Source organism: Pangasianodon hypophthalmus, chromosome 21 (assembly GCF_027358585.1).
Source record: "Pangasianodon hypophthalmus isolate fPanHyp1 chromosome 21, fPanHyp1.pri, whole genome shotgun sequence".
In the NCBI taxonomy this organism is placed as follows: domain Eukaryota; kingdom Metazoa; phylum Chordata; class Actinopteri; order Siluriformes; family Pangasiidae; genus Pangasianodon; species Pangasianodon hypophthalmus.
In genome coordinates, this window is record NC_069730.1 from 13,938,997 (window position 1) to 13,959,906 (window position 20,910).

Consider the following 20,910-nt stretch of genomic DNA (forward strand, 5'->3'; position numbering starts at 1 on the left):
GTATCATGGTTTCTGTTAAGTGCCACCAAGCTTTAGTGAATAACTTGGCTGCTTCTGCTGTGAGGTTAACACTTTGTGCTTGGAAGATCAATCAACAAGATAATTGTAAAAAAAATAATAATAATCAATAATTGTGCATTTGAACAATATTGAAAATATCTGAATATGGTCTGAATTGAAGGAGGCAGTGAACTTTGCATAAACATGTGTTGAATTTTTTTTCTATGAAGGTGTGGCCTAAGATCTTTCTACAAGTGTCTTCAACCTCGTAGACCTTACATAGTATGGCTCAGTGCTGTTACTTCTTCTGGGGAAGGGTTTACCAATTATTAATTATAGAGGTACCAATAAATCTGAAACCACAAAGTTTTGCAGAATAAATTACACTACTTGAGAAATATTGTTAAAATACGACTTTATAGAAAATATCACTCATTGCCATTCATATCATTTTATTCATATTTTGCTCATTGCCTGTAGGACCAATATCTAAAGTCATGTAAATAGTTGGTGCAAACAATTTGTGAAAACTTGGTACGTTTATCTGATATGTTGAGCATCAACCAGGATAAAACCAACATGCTCCAACATGCTTCACAGCCAACTTCTAAGATATTTATGAAAAAATTACATAAAGCAGACTACCGTATGTCACTGTAGCTATTCTTAGTTGTGAGGAAATTGTTAGGCACTAAAAGCTACAAAGAGGTTAGATACAGTAGGCTAATTGCTTTTAGAAAAACAGTGGTGATGTAATTCTATGCCTAAAAGTGATTCTTAAGTAGGTTATAAGATAATGTAGAAGCAACACAATGTAGCACCAGCTCTTCCTTCCTAATCAAAACCATTAGTAGCCAACTTAACATAAATCAAATTTATTATGGATGAATATTTAACAAACTTTGCATTACACAGACCCTGATTTGATAACTTGAATCAATACCTTGTATGAGGTAGGGAAAAAAAAAATCACCAAAATGCTTACGGTAATGTAAGTAAATTATTGTTGAAGACACAGGGTGACTTTGTTATAGCATAGGTAATTTTTATTGTATGCTTCCTGAGAACTCAGGGACTATATGAATAGCTATATTGACTAATATAACTATATGAATGTCATTTCTCTTGTTAGTGTAGCAGTTGTGGTATGGATGAGTCCAGGAAGTCATGCTTGGTCACTGGTTCAAATGGCCATTACAGTGTACAGTAGTGGCTCATATTTTCAGTTGATTCAGTCATAATTGTTTGTTTACATTCTTAGTGAAATGGCTTCCTCTGTTTTGGCTGGTTTTGTGTAGAGGTATCTAAACAATCACTGTAATAAAAGTGGAAAATAATGTGACTGCTGCCTATCAGACAAGCAGACATTTCTCTAGAAGGCTCTTTTTTTTAAATGATTAGCTCAAATGAACTGCCCAGGCAGACTGGCTCTGTAGCTCCGCCTCCCCTCCATCCTTATTGGTTATCTGTTTGATCATAAAGGAGGTTAGTGCGCTCTGATTGGTCAGCGTTTCACCGCGTCGTCGCAGCCTTGTAGAGTTTTGATTGAAGTGCGCAGAAAAAAAGCTTTCAGTCCAGCTTGGCTTTGAAACCGAGCCCGTTAAATATGCACAATAATAATAGATATTAAATGCTATTCTAGGAAAAAAAATGGCTTTTGGAGATCCAACACTACAAGCAGTGACTTTTGGGTTTGTCCTGTTTGGGCACATGGCTGATGGATAAACCTGATCCAGGATCTTGAAGTGAGGAGATCGGAAAAAGAATTAAACTTCCCTACAGAGCAGAATGTGACTTCTTCTTCTTCTTTTTATTTTTATTTCATTTTTATTTATTAGAAAGAAATCCTGGGACAAAATCCTGGGACTGGTAAGCTGGATCGCGGACTGGAACTGGGAAGCAGAAGTGAGAATAATAATAATAATAATAATAATAAGGAGAAGATTGAGGAGATCACTGGCGCGCGCCACTTGTGCGGCTCCCGCGTGCGCGCATGATGCGGGAGTGGAGCAGAGACAGTGCGGGACGGATAGTTCTGTACGGAATAGCACAAGTTTGGTTCTGACTTCCTCGCTTTTGCATTTCAAGCTGGATGAGCAGTCTCCCAGGCGATGGCGTCTGAGGTGGTGTGTGGACTGATCTTCAGACTGCTGCTGCCCTTCTGCTTGGCAGCAGGTGAGTAGACAAAAAAAAAAAAAAAACAACCTAACAAAAAAAGTGAAGAGTGATGCACAGGGCAATGCGTAAAGAAGTCATCGAGCTCCTATTGCTCAGATCCCTCCAGCTGCCAGATAAGCTTATACTGGTGTTTGCTGTCAAATTGTAGCAGGATGTCTGGATTTTACTGGCTTAGTGACAGCACATTTTACACAAACACTCCTGACATATATACAGTGCTGAATTAACACCTGCAGTGCTGAATGAACACTTACAACTCTTATACCCTCATGTGTGACCAGCTGGACCTCTCTACACACTACAGGTCTTAAGGAAACTATTTGTACCTTCATTGCAGTTGATGTAATACTTCCTTTGACCTTATTTCAGACATATTTTTGCATCTTTAAAATTCATTTTAGCCTCTAAATCCTTCAGCTCAATACATACATACATTAAGATGTTATTTCCAAACCACTTAGAGAGGTATAGAGCTCTACGTCCTCTGACAAAAAGGGACCATTCCTTACACTTGTGTCCCTTTACTATGTATTTTTTACCTAAAAAGGTAAAGTGTACCTTTGAAGCTGTTAAGGTAATTACAGTCTAACCTTAAATCTTTTATATATGGATCTTAGATCGTAGATCTGCATTTGATGGTGACAATACATATTAAAGGTACAAAAGATAATGGTACCACCCCCAGGGAAAGGTAGTGCCAATTTTTCTGAAAGTGTAATGATTTACATCGCAAGCATCCTTAATGGTTAATCCTAATGAAAGAGCTCTCTTAAAGCTAAATTAATGTGATTAAGATGATCTTTGTTAGTTCTAACAATTACTCCTATGTAAATATTTATATAAATATGTGTTATTCATTCACATTTTTACATTTTTCTAAATGTAAGAAGTTAGTATTTTGTATATACATTTTACAAAAAGACATACAACGACAAAAAATAACACTAATGACAGTATTCGCATATGTGCTTGTAATGTGTTAATGACTCGTGCAGTGTTTGACAATGTTATGCTAGGTGATGACTTACAAGAGCCAAAAATAATCCGAAAATGAGACACTCATTAAAATCAGAATTAGGTTTAGGTTCCATAAGAAAACTTCTGAAATATCCTTTCTACATTACAACACTCATGTTTGGAAATAATGACAGGAAATAATCTATATTACGTCAATAGAGAGTTACAATGTAATAGGTATTTATTATATTTGCGTACAAGGTCATGTGTGTCCAGCTGGACTTTATGTACACACTGTACATGTTAGCAGTACTCTTCATTCACTGGTTAAAGTGCATCACAATTTAAGATTAATAAGTACAGTCATGTCAAAATTATTTAACCTAGAATCTAGAAGTGTTTAGGATATATTAGAATATTATGTTATTGACCATGACTGTAAGTATCTAATGCCGTACCGTATATACTATATAATCATATGGCCTAGGCTTTCAGCTTTCAGCTGACACACAGGCTATTGATATGTTCGTATGTCAGAATTTTTTTTGCTGAGTGTTTTTCAACACAGACTACAGTCTTAATGGCAGTCGGGCTTGATTGCTGTCAGCTCAAATGGGAGATCTCTAATGTTTTTGCTAATAGTGCAAATCCGGCACAATTATCGAACTGGACCCTGCATGCTGTCTGATTCATTCCTATTCCTGTATCCCATCAGCCATCAGCCATCTAGCACTTCATTTTAAAGCTAACTGTAATCAACAAGATAATGCCCCCTTAATTTCTAAACTTGATGGCTTAATTTGATGTACGGTTGACCACAACGGACGTGAATTAACGCACTGTCACCCATAAGAGTCATCCTCTCAGCCTGCCCACAGCTCTTTCTGTAGATAACATCCACTCAACTGTATAGGCCGATAATGTATCGTTTGACAGCTGAGAAAGTCTGCTCTTTTTCCTCAGAAAGCAATCTCACTGAGCCGTGGAGCATCTACCATTAATCGCTGGAAAGTCGTTTTAACCGCATGAATTAATAATGTGGCATCAGAGGAGAGAAAAACTGGCTGCCCATTATCGTAAACACACCTTTAATATTTGATGATTTGATTTTTTTTGAAAGTGAGGATAAGCAGAGGTCAGTCACAGGAATGTGCGGTAACAGGAAAAAACGTGACAGGAACTCGACATGGCTATGGGAGGCAAAAGCATTTTTGAGAAACAGGAGCACTGCTTTGTTTGTAGACATGTCTAGATGATAAACACTCTTTACTGTTAGGTTTCTACTTTTAGTCAGGGACAGAGGCGGAATTTATTGTTGCCTGGTTTTCCAAAAGCCTGAGTGCAAAAATGACCTTAAGAAATAATGAGTCTTCTGGCTGATTTTTTCAATTTGAGCATATAAGCAAATTAAAAATTACCCCCACATGATGATGTTTGTGTTACCCTGCTGTCGATAATGTGTATTGTACATTTTAACAAAAAGCAATAAAACTTTGTTTGCTAATTTGGCATTTGCAGTGAGGTAACAGAGCAACTGATAATAGTTGATGTGTTTGTAAATTTTTGTAAAATGAATAACCTGGGTGTTTGAGGCTTTATTTGTGATTTAATATCAGATGGAAATTTGTCTACTAAATCATTTCAATGTTGGACACCTCAAACATGAATAAATTCAGTTTCTTACTCGGATTGCAGGCGTGCAGTGCTGCGCAACGTCAAAAGTAATTAAAATTGATCCAATGCCATGGATGTAGGGTGGACATTAGAGTAAGTGTTTTTAAACACAACAGTTGATGTGGCTTTCTCTTCTCAAAAGGCATCAATTATTCCTGAGCCAGTTTGCTGTACCGCAGATCAAACCCAACAGTTAAGGCAAGCCCATGAGTGTCATATTCGAAAACCACAGCTTTGTGTATTCATATTTCTGAACTAGAACCAGGTTATGAAAACCATCAGAGCTCATTAAACAAGCTACTGATGGCTGGCTGTTCCGTAACAGTAGTGGACCCTCATTATTATAGTAGACCCTCGTTAAGTGTACCTAAATGTGTTCAGATTAGTCTACAGAACACTCTGTATACATTTCAGTAGAGTGGTGTCCTGGATCTGTGGTACTGAGCTTGGCTGTGATTACTAATGGGAAGAGACTGGCAGAGAAAATTCATAAGTAGGTTTGGATCAGTTTATATTTCATAACATCTGCAAGAATTTAATGAAGAGCTTTTTGATTTCAATTAGAACCAGCTAAATCTGAATAGCTAAATTAAGCATCTCACCATCCAGCCTTCTAGTATTTGCTGGTACATTTGCACAGAAAGAAGTCTGCCTGCAGACACGAAAGTTTAGTCACCACTACCTTTTTTTTTTTTTTTTTTTTTTTTAAAAAAAGCTCTTTAATAACTTTTAGAGAGAGAATTTAAGGAACTTATGACTATATATGTTTAGATATGCTCATGCTACTGTGTGTAACAAATAGTGAATATACACAGAAATAACATAAGCAGTCAGATTGCAACCTTCAAGATCCTGAAGCTTGTTGCCAGAAAAGTGTACAAAAGATATCAGATGCTCTGAGGCTGAAACTATATGAATCTTCTATCTGGATTGGTGCTGATAAGAATTTATCAATTTATCCATCAATTTATTCCATTTAATTTGCACATCAGGTAATAACCCAAACTTCTTATTTTGTTCCTCATTATACATACAGTTGTTTTATGGAAAAAATGGTTGCCATCTTTGAAAAAAAAAGGACCATGTGCATTACTTTGTAATGCCTTGGGGAGGATGTTTGGTTTGGCTTAGAGAAGCAAATGAATTTACACTTACATAACATTTGGATAAAATGTATAACTGGATAAAATATGAAGTGGTTTAAACGATCAGATTGAAATGTTTTGAAGTTGTCTTGAGGGCATTTCAGCTTGGATTTTTATGTGGATAAGCTCTATCCGGATGTAATCCTGATAATCCAGACATAATCAGGTGTATCAGGATCATAATCAGGATAATTAGGTGTAAATTGATTATCAGGATCATAATCAGGATAATTAGGTGTAGACTGACTCATCATGTCATGTGGCCTTACATTGTTCACTGTGAGCTTGAAGTAAGAAGGTTATTTTTTTTGGTCCATTAGCATGTTTGTTTATGGTTTGCCATTGCCACTATTTTATTTTTCCGCCATCCTATGCCATCCTCCCATTGATCGTAGACGAGCGTTGTAGATGAGCACTTGCACTCTGAGATTTTAATCAGAATTTTCAGACAGCTTCAGAACTTTGTCGTCTTCTGTCTTTGGTCTCAATGGCACTAAAATAATCGAACAGTGAGCACGAACATTATGAACTCTAAGACCACCATCTCAACTCACAACCCAAGAAATCTTTATGATTTCCAATTTTTGAAGGTTATGAGTTCAAATCTCTGCACTGCCATGTAATTACTATCCAGTTTTGACTTTGCTCAGTGATCCCACATCTTTCTCAGAAAGCTCTCTGCATGGTTGTTGGTTTTACTAGCATATACTAGCATATATGTTGTAGTGCCATAAGTCATTGCGCTTAATTGTTTCCTCTGCTGTTAGCTGGTATTTAATTTAGTGTTATCTTCTTCAGCAGACCTGCTCGTGTGTGGACACAAACAACAAAACCCCCAGTACTTTATTAACTGTAGTCCATATTTCTTGCTCTGTGAGATGAGGCTTAAAAGAATATTTCAACTCAATGACTCTAGTATGGCTGACAAGTACATTACAGTTAATATTGGTATTAGTATTGTTTTATACTAACTGGCAAAACTAGTTTGGCGTCTTGCTGATCAGTATTATAATATTATACTAACGCTTGCAGGTGTTGTCATGCTAATTGCTTTCATTTATTGCATCAGGATGCTAATTAGCCACGCTTGCTTTCATTTGTGATCCTTGTCTTATTGATCTACCCTTTTAAAACAATGTCATGTTATGTCAAAATACAGATTTAATATTGTACCTCAGTGCTATTGATTAATAGCTGTAATTGAAATAACATTAATGTGCTCGTTCTATTCATTCACAGGTATGCTGGACACGCCATATAAACTAAGCCTTAATAATAAAACGTGTAAGGAGATGTTTATTTAACATTTATGGAAGGAGTCTGCAGTACCAGCTCTTTGTAACAGTCAGTACGTTTTCCTCCATGGGAAAGTCTTCAGGACAGAGGACTTTGTGCTTCCTGGCTTCTTGATTAACAAGACAAGTTGCGTTTTATGTTTATGTCAAAAAAAAAAAAAAAAGAGGAATTAATTTGTTTCACAGCTGTTCTGAACTAAACGTCATGCTTTTATCCAATTATTATTAAATGTAGTAATTGGATAAAAGCATGATGTTTAGTTAATTAATAAATAAAAATATAACTGTTGGCAAATTGTTGTGGTATAGGGGGATGACACAACTTTGGGGTGTAGTATTATAGGAAAATAATCAATTTCAGGGGTGTAATGGCATCACACCACCTCATCATTGATTATTTTCCTATAACTGCACATCTCAAGGTGTTATAGTCATTACTTAATGTGTATGCACTATGATAGAAACCTTCTGAAAGGATGTTCAAATCTTTAAAAATTTGTGTTTAATTTAAACGTTATGGATAGTACTGCGTACTTAACCACACTTGACGCAGGTTGAGTCACTAATGGCCTGAGCTGCTTGAAGTAAGAACAGTTGTATTCCATCAGAGCTTACCAGTAGATTTATTTTAACAGACAGGAAGACTATTTAAATGACAGGAGGAATATTGTTTTTCATTTCACTGAAACAAAAAGATGGATTAATGATGGGAACGTTTCTGCAGTTTAACCTAAGCTTATTAAATTGACCATGTAAAAATGTTCTGGTCAGACGAGTGTTTTGTGGGAAATGGTGGGATTAGCAGTCATCCAGCTGCTGCCATCTGGATGGCAATGTTTCAGAGCCAAGAAACCTCTTGAAAAGCCAGATGTGTCTTGTTCCTCTCACCTTCACTTTTACACACGTTGAAAAGATAAAAAGATATCGTGGCCATTAGGCACGAGATCTGTCTAATTTTTGTCAATTTCTAAATTGTTTTGTAGATGAGATCCTCTATACAGGTTTTAGTTCTGTGGTTGAATTTATTAGTTTTGCACTTTTCTGTTGATGAAATGACAAAAACAAGTTATAGCTCTCACTTTAGTCCTGTGAGTGCCCATTAATAACTAAAGAACACTGATACGCTGTACAAATTCACAATGCAATTTAAATACTCCATTAAACTCTACTGACTCAGTGTGTGAAAATGCATTATATATATTTACACAGCATCTCAAATATATTAATGCCAAATGCTTAGACACCTACCGTAACCCACAAACCTGTTTCTGAAATTTGGAGCTAGGTCTGGTAGTTTTCCACACTCCCCAGCAAACTTTTCATATACTCATATAAGTATCCAGAAGCTTTTTCACATTAATAAATATTAATAATACAGATCGCAGGATGGGAGTGTGCATATACAGTGTACACTGACCAGTCACTTTAATAGGAACATCTGTACACCTGATCATCCAATCATGTAGAAGCAGTGCAGTGCGTAAAATCATGTAGATATGGGAGAAGAGTTTCAGTTACTGTTCACATCAAACATCAGAATGGGGGAAAAATGTGATCTCAGTGACTTTGACTGTGACATTGTTGTTGGTGCTAGGTTTGAGTATTTGAGGAATATCTCCTGGGATTTTCATGCACAGCAATCTCTAGAGTTTACACAGAATGGTGCGGGGAAAAAAACATCCAGTGAGTGTCAGTTCTGTGGTTGCAAACGCCTTCTTGATGAGAGAGGTCAGAGGAGAATAGCCAGACTGGTTTGAGCTGACAGGAAGGCTACGACAACTCAAATAACCACTCAATACAACCGCGGTGAGCAGAAAAGCATCTCAGAATGCACAACATGTCGAACCTTGAGGTGAATGGGCCACAACAGCCACATCAGGGTCCACTCCTGTCAGCCAAGAACAGGATCCTGAGGCTGCAGTGGGCACAGGCTCACAGAAACTGGACAGCTGAATATATATAAAGAGAAAAAAAAAAGGTTTGACCTGAAATTATTTTCTTATAATGTACTGTACCTTGACACCTCAAGCATAAATATATTTCACCAAAACAACGTGGAAATTTTTTATTTATTCTTTAATTTACTTTCCATGGCCTGGACATGTTTTGCTTTTTTATTTACTTTTTAATTTACTTTTAGGCTGCAAAGATGTTGGATAAGTAGCTCGTTTATCAAACACTCTGGTAAAAACAGGCAGTTTGCCAAAATATGTCTGAATCCTTGCTAGCTAAGTGTGATTTCCTCGCACAGTGAATATCACAATATGATCAAGTTGTTGGATAGCTAGGTGCCATAGTGAAATGGACATAATTCAGTTTGTAAGAGACCAGCTGTCTAAATGTCCATGATGCTCCTTTGACACATCAGAATGAAATTCCTAAAATGCACTTTTTTTTTTTCACTTTTGGGGATAACCAGACTTTAAAATGCTAGATAGAGCTTTACTTGTGGTTGAGATACATGCATAAGAGAAACATATTTCAGTATATAGTAGAAATTTTCAAAATTTCACTATGTGAAAGTTTTCCCAGGCTGCTGCACAAATCTGTGAAGCAGTTTCACAGTACTTCAAAAAATGTAAATGTCTAAATTTATCTTCATACATTAGGCATTTTTACTTGTGGACTTTCGCAATGACACGCTGTCCATAAGCTCTGATGAAGTGAATTCTTTCCAAGCAAACGCTCTTTGCACATTTTCATTCAAACGCTAGACAGTAACGTTTGGACGTCTGCCTTACGCGTCTTTGTCATTGTTTTTCGTGAGTTAATGAGTCATTTAGGAGTTAAGTAGGCCTACTTTATATGCTGCTTCACCAATATGCACAGTAAAATATTAAATCTGTGCAAAATGTTAATTCTTGCAATTTGTATTCATTGATCTTTTTCCCTTAAAAATGAGTGGAGTCTGTCATTACTTGTACCATGGCAGTAATGAAATATATTTTAATTAAATATATATTAAATATATTTTTTGTTTCCAATCCCTTGGGAATACTGTGAATTCTCATTTTTAATCTTCAGCTCTCATAGCACTTCCAAGGTCCAATATACCACATTTTAATTATTGAGCAGCGCATGTGAAAAAAGCCTGATTTCATTTTGTAAATGATGCCATGTCAAGATGATTTTAATTTCATATATAAGTCTTATTTTGTATCTTTTTGCAAGATGGATTTGAACGAGAATGTAACAGTTACCCAGTACATCTTACGTCCTCATAGCTTCTTGCTCTGTTCAGACAGATGACAAATGAACAGAAAGACCCACATAAAGTGTCTTACTAAAGTGTTGAGCCACCATGAGCTGCCAGAAAAGCTTCAGTGCAACTTAGCACAGATTTTATAAGTCTGTGGAACTGTACTAGAGGGATGAACAGCATTCTTCCAAAAGTTATTCCTTCATTTGATGATGGTGGTGGAGAGCGCTGTCTAACACTTTGCTCCAAAATCTCCATTATGTGTTCAATTGGGTTGATATCCAATAATTTGTCACCCATCTGTATGTGTTGCATTTACAGGTTATGTGAAGCCTTTCCTAACCATATGTCTGGTTTTGTGTATGTGTGTGTGTCCCATCTCTCTGTAGCATGCTTCTTCAGGTACAACTGGCTCTCCTTCGTCTACCTCATCTACCTCCTCCTCATCCCGCTGTTCCCCGAGCCTTCCAGCACAACCATGAAGAGTAAGAGCTACTCTAATTCATGACTTCTGTCACAAATCCAATGCTGGGATCAAATCCGTCTCAACCCTGCTACTAAGTGGCCTGTGAAAAGAAACCAATGGGCTTAAAAACGCTAATGATATTGTGGTTGTATATAAAGAAAAGTGGCGTGTCTGCCTTTAATGCAGCTGAATACAGGACTTGAAAGCCTTATTTATTGTTTAGAGCGCTTAAAGAGAATACGCCTAACAGAAAAGATTGTATTGCTTATACCACGGTGCTGTTAAATGTTTGAAACTGATTGGTCAGAAGGTGTTGATTGAGTAAGGAATTACACATGGCAGACTGTGCTGTTATATGAAAATAATGCACTTCAGGGGGGGAATAATGCCTCATATTTTAACAGTTTATAGTTAGATTTAATGTTGTTGAACGTCCATTAACATTTACCTTTATGGCATTTGGCAGGCCCCCTTATCCAGAGTGTCTTACAGAAGTGATAGGACATTTCACTCTACATTTATACAACTGAGCAGCTGAGGGTTAAGGGTCTTGCTGAAGGGCTCAGCAGTGGCAGCTTGGCAGTGCTGGGATTTGAACACATAATTCAATTCAATTCAATTCATTTTTATTTGTATAGCGCTTTTTACAAAGGTCATTGTCTCAAAGCAGCTTTACACACATAACCTTCCAACCAGCTTACACACATAACCTTCCAACCAGCTGTCTAATGCCTTAACCAGTGAATAAGAGACAAGTTAGTTCCTGTTCTCACCTACATTATAATTGCGATAAACAGTTATTCTCTCACCAGTATCTCTCTTTTCTCTCTCTCTCTCTCTCTCATTTTACAGAGAAAACGGAGAGAGTATAAGCTCCTCAGTCCTGAAGACTTTCTTGTGCTGATAAACTTCGCAAAGCACCATGAATATTACAAAGTGCTTACAACCGAGACTCTTTCCATAAATGTTAAATAAATGTCTCCTAACAAAAAAACCACCACATCAAAGATGATTTTACATTTTTTAAATCAGTTTATTATTAGTCTTAGATTATGTTGAGAGTCTGCCGTCCAAGTCCTTGTGTATGAGCTGTTACTATAGAAACAATAATGGATTAGAACGAGCGCATTAATATTAACCTATCGAAAATAATACAGTAAATGCCTTCTGAACAATCAGATAAGGTATAATTATCTATAACAGCAGAATATTTTAATATTCTTTATTTTCTGACAGTTTCTCTAGTAACAACTCATTCACGGGGACTTGTATGGTGGACACTCCATATCATCTAAACCTAATAATACTCAGATTAAAAACATGCTGTTATTTAACAAAGTAAAACATGAATAATCATCAATTTCTGTCAGATGTTTGTTGAGCATGTATGGAAGGAGTCTCCAGTGTCAGAGCTGTAAGAAGCAGTAAGGTTTCCATCATAGGAGAGTTTTCAGGACTTTGCACTTTACATAACATGACAAGCTGTGTGTGTGTGTGTTTTGTCTTATTTTTTTCAAGAGAGTCTTGTGAGGGAATTACTGTATCTGATTTATAATGTAAGTGTTAACAGGAACTAACTTGCTTCCCCAGCATTAATAAATGGTTAAAAGTGACATTATTGAATTCAATTTTGTAATCATTGGCAAATTGCTGTGGTGTAAGAGGAATACACCACTTTGGTTGCTGTTATTGGAAAATAATACATTTCAGGGTGGTAACAGTAACTCCTCTTTGCTTTGGGCAGCATCTCACCACCCTGCTGTTGATTATTTTCCAATTATCAGTAACTGTGTAACTGTATTTGTAGATACTCATATCACCCAGAAAATACTTCTTAGGCTGAAGAGACATCTGAAGGGGAAAAGAAAGGATTAAAACACTTTTATTCATTCACACACTCATTCATGACTAGAATTTGAACAACACACATCATCAAGCAAATGTTCTCTTTTATATTATGGATGAAATAAATATAGAGTAGATAGAGTATAGCAGCTTAAGCCTTCAGCCATGGAGGAATGTGTGTCTTGCTGAAAGATGCAGTGTTCAGATGGGTCAGAGGAAGGGCAGGGACATCACTGCATTGGCTCTCATAGCTTCAGAAGAGAGAAGGAGGATAGCAGGTTCTAAAGTGGACCACTTACACCCTCATCAATAGTTAAAGAGACCTGCCTTTATTGTAAAGGAAATGTGCTTCCTGCATGGTGTTTCATAGATCTTTGAAGTCTGGTATAGTTGTTATTATATATTATCGATTTCTTCTATGGAAATTTGAGAAGCTTAATTATCAATATCAGAACCAGGGTTTGTTGTCGTGTACTCATGCATTGCCTTTTCATTAAGGCTTCCACTAGGAATCAGTAGGATACGTGAATCCAGTATGTAGGTTTCTGTAAATCAAAAATTGATGAAAACACATACATGCACTTACTGCACTGTATAGTGTTTACTTTGCACTCAGACGAGACTTGGTGTGTCTCGTATTGAATGACAGCACTCATACCTGGAACAAGTGTTCAATTCTTCTCTGTTCCAAGTTATATTCTGTAAATGTTGAATGAGTAATATGAGTTCTGAGTCATGTTTTGCTAATGGCGCACTTGGCCCTATTAGAGGATCTGGGTTTGTTTGTGTTTATTGGTGACAGATTCAAACTGTCGTCTGTTTGAAGATGCTGGGAAAGCTTCAATGACTAGTTTTCACTTTCTTGAACTTTACTGCTGGCATGGACAGAATGAGGACATATGTGAGGAAAAGGGTTTCGGTGTGTAGTCTAAAATTATACCAAACAGCAGAGCGCAAAATACACTGGTATGTTTTTGCATGTAGACAATCAGTATACGCTCACTGTGTACTTTGTAAGGAACACCTGTACACCTGCTCATTCATGCAGTTATCGAATCATTCAATCATGTGGCTGTAGCGCACTGCAAAAAATTATGCAGATACAGGTCAAGAGGTTCAGCTAATGTTCACTTCAAACAAGAAAAAGTGTGATCTCTGTGACTTTGATCGTGGCATGGAGGTTGGTATCTGATGGGCTGGTTTGAGTATTTCAGAAACTGCTTCTCAGAAATCTTCTGGGATTTTCACATACAACAGGCTCTAGAGTTTACACAGAATGGTGCGAAAAACAAAAAACATTGAGTGAGCAACAGTTCTGTGGGTGAAAACGCCTTGTTGATAAGAGAGGTCAGAGAAAAATAGCCAGATTGGTTCGAGCTGCCAGGAAGGACATAGTAAGTCAAATAATCACTCTTTACAAGCATGGTGAGCAGAAAAGCATCTCAGCACACACAAAACATTGAACCTTGAGGTGGATGGGCTACGACAGCAGAAGACCTGGTCTTTTTCCAGTCTTCAGCTGTCCAGTATGGGTGAGTCTGTGCTCATGATAGCGTCAGATTCTTGTTCTTGGCTGACAGGAGTGGAACTTGATGTGGTCTTCTGCTGTTGTAGCCCATCCACCTCAAGGTTTAATGTGTTGTGTGTTCTGAGATGCTTTTCTGCTCACACTGGTGTAAAGAGTGCTTAGTTACTATAAACTTCCTATCAACTTGAACCAGTCTGGTCATTCTCCTCTGATCTCTCTCGTCAATAAAGTGTTTCAGCCTGAATACCCTCCTTTTTTTGTCTGTTTTTCGCACCATTCTGTATAAACTCTAGTGCCTGTTGTGTGATATTCCCAGGAGGTCAGATGTTTCTGAAATACCCAAACCAGCCCACCAACAACCATGCCACAGTTAAAGTCACAGAAATCACTTGTTCCCAATTCTGATGTTGGATGTGTACATGAACTGAAGCTTTTGACCTGTATCTGTATGATTTTATGCACTGTGCTGCAGCCACATGATTGGCTGATTGGACAACTGCATAAATGTCCAGGTGTACAGGTGTTCCTAATAAAGTGACCGATGAGTGTAAGTCGACATAGGAAAGACAAGGCTACAGGTAATAAATCAAATAATTATATTACATATTATCTGATATTTTAAATATTTGGATGCTCAGGACTCATCTGTTTAAAGGCCTACCATTTTAATATATTTATAAAAAGTGACATATTCAGAGTTCAAATTTACATGGGGAAACTTACACATATTCAAATTGGGGTTATGTAGCAGCGTAAGTAGACTTTCTGGGGTCCTCATTCAAATTATGTAAATTACCTGTGTGTAGTTCATGCCTACAAGGTTGCCAGATCTTGAGTAGACGTGTCTAATATGGAGTTTTCAATAACATCTAGACCACTGCTTTTAAAGACAAATACTGGTCTTTAATCCTGAAAAGAATTGGGAATAGAAAATGCAGACTGTGTTTTTTTTTTCTTTTTTGTCAAATATAATATGATGCAACATAAAAGCAAGAGACAGTTTAGAAATAAAAAAAAACAAACCAAACAAAAAGACTAAAATGATGATATGTGAATTAGAATATGGAAAACATTGAAATAAACATCTAATAGGAGTGTAGTATATTGCCAGTATATTGTTGCATGAATAGTCCTAGCTGTAATTTTACTTTAATCACTGGTCTAATCTGGTCTAATTTAATTAATCACTGGTCTAATCTGGTCTAATTTAATTAATCACTGGTCTAATCTTGTCTAATTTGACTAATTTGGATTCGACCCTCATTATCAGCTTATAAAATAGCTTTTGCTCCAAAGTGTCGTATTATTCAGCTTTGTATTTCTTTTATATTGTGCTCTAGTTGTTTGTGTGCACAAATTAATGACACTCCAAGATACTAAATCGAGGTTATGAAATGTTAATGCGTGCGTGAGGTGTAGCTTATTTTATCATGCTTTTTATTCACTGTTTTGAGTTGTTGAATGAATAAAATAATTTTCTGTTAATTCGATGTGCTCTTCTGTGAAGAAAACATGTTTTAAGGACAAGCTGACTGAACACTCATTTGCTACACTTACAGCTCACTTTAAGTTAATTCATACCTTTATCCATAAAAAAAATTCAGTCCTTGAGATAAGCAGTGTCTCCAATTAAGGTCTTGCTGAAAAAAAAAAACGCTTTGGACTTTAAAAGAATAATAGTATTAATCAAAATGTATATTTCTGTATTTAATTTTGGCCTCAAATGGCATTCCATAGTTTTTTGAGTATATTCACGTTACAATACAAAACATACAATTCAGCATGACATATTGCAGTTAGATCAAACTGTAGGACAGAGACGTCAAATAGATTTATTTATTCCACAAATAAAATGATGTGGTTAAAGCATTTTTAAGGAGCATTCAGTGGTTTATGATCTTGTCTGCACTTTTAAAGGTTATGACAGGACGCAGATTAGGCTGTCACATCTGTTTAGTGCAGCTGATGCCTCAGGGAAGTTCAGAAGAATAGATCCAGTACCTGAACGCTAGATCTGAACGTGCACACACGCACACATGACACATGGAAGCATTTTGTCATCATGCTTCCCGGTGACGAACAAACACAAAAACAAAACAGCTCTAATGATGTAGCCTGATCGTTTGTAAAGATTATAACACAGTAGGTGAAAAAATAATGAAATACTAACTGTCCTTAGAGGACAAGCTTTTATATACAATATACACACACTGGCTAAATGTTTAATAAGCCAGTTGTTATTGATATAATTTGACATATATCTCTCTTATATTATTGAATTTAAATTTTCCAAATTATCCAGAATTATTGACGCCTTTTCTAAAAGTACTTAAATTGTTGGAATGAGCCAATAATGATCTTATTGTATTTGGAAAGAAAATTACAATGGTCCTGTATGTTCAAAATGGAACTTATTACATGTCTTTTTTTTACATGTTATTCTCAGAATCCTTGATTCTGATTGGTCAGAAGGTGTGCATTATTTTTGTATAACAGCACAGCTCGGGTAGTAGTACCAGCCATAACGTGAATGATAGATTAATGTTAATAGATTAATGTTCTGATATGTTGTTGTCTGTATAGTAACAGCTCATACGCAGGGACTTGAATGGCAGACACTCTACATAATTTAAGACTAATAATAAATGGGTTAAAAAACAAGTAAAACCTATAATTTTTGACGTGGTGACATTTTTATAGGAGACATTTATTTAAGAGAGAGAGAGAGAGAGAGAGAGAGAGAGAGAGGCTAGTTCGGGAATGACTGTTTATCATTGCTATAACATAAGTAAGAAGGAACTAACTTGTCTCTCTGACTTTCCACAACATTAAATCTATAAACCATGTACCATAAAACTGTGAAGCATGTCATTTATTAATAAATTAAACATTGTAATCATTGGCAAATTGCTGTGGTATAAGCAGAGTTCACACACACACTCCAGACCGTGCTGTTATAAGAAAATAATTATGCCCTTTGGTGTGTGTGTGTGTGTGTGTGTGTTGTCTTGGGGCACACTGGCGCTCCACTTGCGCGCCGTGCCGCATCACACCACCCAGCGTGCATTGTTAAGTAAATCTAAATCTAAATGTAATGACTTAGCAGACATAAAACAGTACAAAAAGTCTCGTTTTCAACACTAAAAAACATGACCACGTTCTGATATTTTCCTAATCGTTTGTGCTTTTGTTTTTTCTGGACGGCATCTGGAGCACTATGATGTGGTTGAGAGTTTTAGCAGAGAATTTGAACTGCTGCAGGCTTCTCACTCTCTCTCTTCCAACAGCTTCATATGAACAAGCGTTCTCTGTGCTCTCTGACTGCCAGAGGTGAACTGAAGGGGAAATGAGTAAATTGTTTCGTGCTCTTGGTTTATTAGTGAGAACAAGCACGGACAAGGCCTGAAACTGATACGCTGCTCAAAGAGGTTGCAAGGCTGCGCTTCACAAAACCAAGTGAATCTGCTGAATATTTATTATGTAAATCTCTGTACATTCGAATGATGAATGCCGAAAGTATATATTTCCATCTCATTGATTATTGCTGGCAGTGTGAGGTTTTATGCGATAGTAGGTTACACAGACAAATGTCCTTATCCGATGTGTATTATATTTGTATTGGTTTTTGTATTTTTAACTCTGATACCTACACTGGCGATTTATATTTAGCAGTGCGAGAAATTGAAGTGTTTTGCAATTTTTGCTCAGCTGTAAGGTTCTGTGCTTGTGACCTGAAGGTTATTAGTTCAAATCCCATGCACATTATCCATCACCTGCTCATTCGTCCATGCTTGTAAGTCATCTTGAGCATAAACGTCTGCTAAATTACCAAATATAAATAGCACCTAATTTAAGCTTGGATGTTTTTATTAGAAAAAGAAGCATATAGATTAAGCTTTCATGCTCTAGAACGAACACCAGCAATGCTTATTCAGTGGAAAATGGGGGATGCACATATACACAGTGGATATAACAGGGTAACAATCATTAGGGTTCAGAATAGCCGTAGGTGTACTATAAAAGCCCATACGCTTGGCAGCTGTATCTGTTAAAAGAGAAAAAACCCAAACATCCGTATTTTCATTTGAACCACATTAGGTTGCATTCCATCATGATTTATAACCATAATTTCCTCAAATCGACCTGATCCTAGTCTCTTTATGGTTCCTGCTCAGCCACAATGTGGACACTCGTCCAAAAAGCATTGTTCAACACTTACACAGAGTTATATAGCCATTCTGAAGCCTGTATGACCTTATTGTATTGCAATTTGTCTTGTTAGACTAGAACAAATAGGAGTCTTTATTAATCTGATTAATCTGATCGAAGTCCTTTGGTGCTAATACGATTACAGAGCTGCAATGTCATTGACACAATTCATTTAATTCAGTGTTATTCTCTGATTCAATTATGCAGTAAATACCTGAAGCTTTTTTGGGGGGGAGTGTAATTTGATTTTATTTCAGTGAATCTTTGGTGCTGATGTGGTTATGTCTCCTACAGGCCACACAGGGCGCTTGCTGAAGTCGCTGTGTTTCACCAGTATGACTTTCCTCCTGTTCCACATCATCTACCAGATCACTGTCAACAGTCTGCTAGCCAGAAACAACATCGATCCCGGCTTCAACTGTGAGTCCAACATATTTTTCAGCATGACCCAAAATCATATAGGTATACTCAGAGGATTTATAGAGAGAGATCCAGTAATTTCTAAATAAGTATTAAGACTGCACTAGTCTGAGCAGTTTACTGAAAAAAAGTAACTAGGGTATAATTTTTGGTAATTGTATAAACTTTATATTAATGCACTCAGGCTCTTATATTATTGTTTCTATAGTAAAAAAAAACCCACACTTGGCAGGCATTTCACAGCAGATTAAAACATGTGTAATTGTTGATACGGTGAGGATTTCTGTCAGGAGACATTTATTTAGCAGTTTTGGAAGGAATCTCCAGTGTCAGTGCTTTGTAACAGTCAGAATTCTCAAATCTGATTGGCCAGAAATTGTGCATTATATTTGTATAACTGCACAGCTCGGACAGTAGTTCCAGCTGTAACATAAACAATAGTTGTATATTAATGCACAATTTCTGACCAATCAGATTTGAGAATTCAGCCATACTGTGGTATAATATGGAATAAACAGTTCTCACAGTTTCAAATTCTCAAATGTAAAATCTGTTTCTGTTTAGGCTAAAACTATTATAGTGCTCATAATTTCTTTGGTAATATCAAACACAATAACACAAGACATCTTGAGACAACAATTTACATGAATCATGTCAGATGAAAGGTTAGGGATAGGGGCAGGATTTAGTGGTCGTAACTTTTCTTTTGACTTCACTCATATGGAATCAAGAGAAATTCTATCACATATACCAGTGTGTAGTTTTGTTGAATATAGGCACATTGTCCATCGATACAGAGAGAGCATTGTTGTTGAGGTGTTTTATCTCATAGATTTAAGTCAAGTAGATTTCACAAATGAAATGGTGCTGTGGTTAATGCCATTTAAGGAGCATTCAGCAGTTTCTAATCATTTCCGATCATATCTGTGACTCTGCTTTTAAAGGTTATGACAGGAGGCACATTAGGCTGTCACATCTGTTTAGTGCAGCTGATGCCTCAGGGAAGTTCAGAAGAATAGATCCAGTACCTGAACGCTAGGAAGGGCCTTGAATGAATTCAGATGTGAACATGCAAACATACACACACATGGCACATGGAAGCAGCTCATCATTGTGTTTTGCACTGACAAACAAACAAACGTCCTGTTTCTTTGGAAATACAGTATATAATATATGTGTATACATAAAGTGTAGCACGCAAAGTTTCCAGAGAAAGGCCCTACGTTAGCTGTTGAAACCAGTTGATATTTGAAATGGGATCACACTTGGTGTTCTTAATTTCTACTACATCCAGTATGGTTGCTAATACACATATTGTCCATCCATACAGACAGTGCATTGTTTAAAATCTTAAACTTATTGTCATAATGCTAGGTCATGTAACTACAGTTAATATTCACACAGTCGTAAACAAAAAATAAATCTATTCATTGAAATAAATAATATTCACTTAAGGAGGAAGGGAGACTATAGCAATCAGTATGCTTTTATGAGAAGTAAATAGTTATAGCTGATAATTGACTTTTAAAAGCTTATAAAACACTATTAAACTCTAGTTTGTCTAGACAGAAGTTCTCCTGAGTCTGGAGAGAATAATCATCTCTCAGTTTTTATGTAAAGTAATGCATTTGCATATGGCTTCTTTATCAATAAAGAGCTCAGCTGATGAATATTACCAAGATCTAATTTTAACGTGGCTTTGTGAATTTTATTTTTCAAGCATTAAAATAAGTATATCTGGAGTAGCACTGTATTTGAAGGAACACATATAAGGGGTTAATTAAGGTCCTGGTATTTGTTTAAATGGTTTCATTTTCCTTCATTTTTTTCTGGCTTCTTGTCATAGAGCTAAAGTGGGAATATTGCTCCACAATCTGTGGGCTCTGTGTGTGTGTGTGTGTGTGTGTGTGATACTCTGATAACATGACACCCTTTTGCTCCACATTTCTGTCCTTGCAGTGCCAACTAAGCCATTAAGGCATTAACCAGGAAAC

General features: G+C 36.6%; 1 protein-coding gene across 7 annotated transcripts in view; it reads left to right on the plus strand.

Annotated features, from left to right (window-relative positions):
* Positions 1–1,586: 1,586 nt before the first annotated feature.
* Positions 1,587–20,910, plus strand: part of LOC113533233 (piezo-type mechanosensitive ion channel component 2) — an 86,422-nt gene continuing 67,098 nt past the window's right edge. For all 7 annotated transcript variants that reach the window (XM_026925211.3, XM_026925216.3, XM_026925213.3 and 4 more), the window contains exons 1-3: positions 1,587–2,175; positions 10,838–10,933; positions 18,791–18,916. In XM_026925211.3, coding sequence (XP_026781012.2) covers positions 2,112–2,175; positions 10,838–10,933; positions 18,791–18,916 — 286 coding nt within the window. In that variant the 5' untranslated portion in view covers positions 1,587–2,111. The remainder of the gene's footprint in view (positions 2,176–10,837; positions 10,934–18,790; positions 18,917–20,910) is intronic.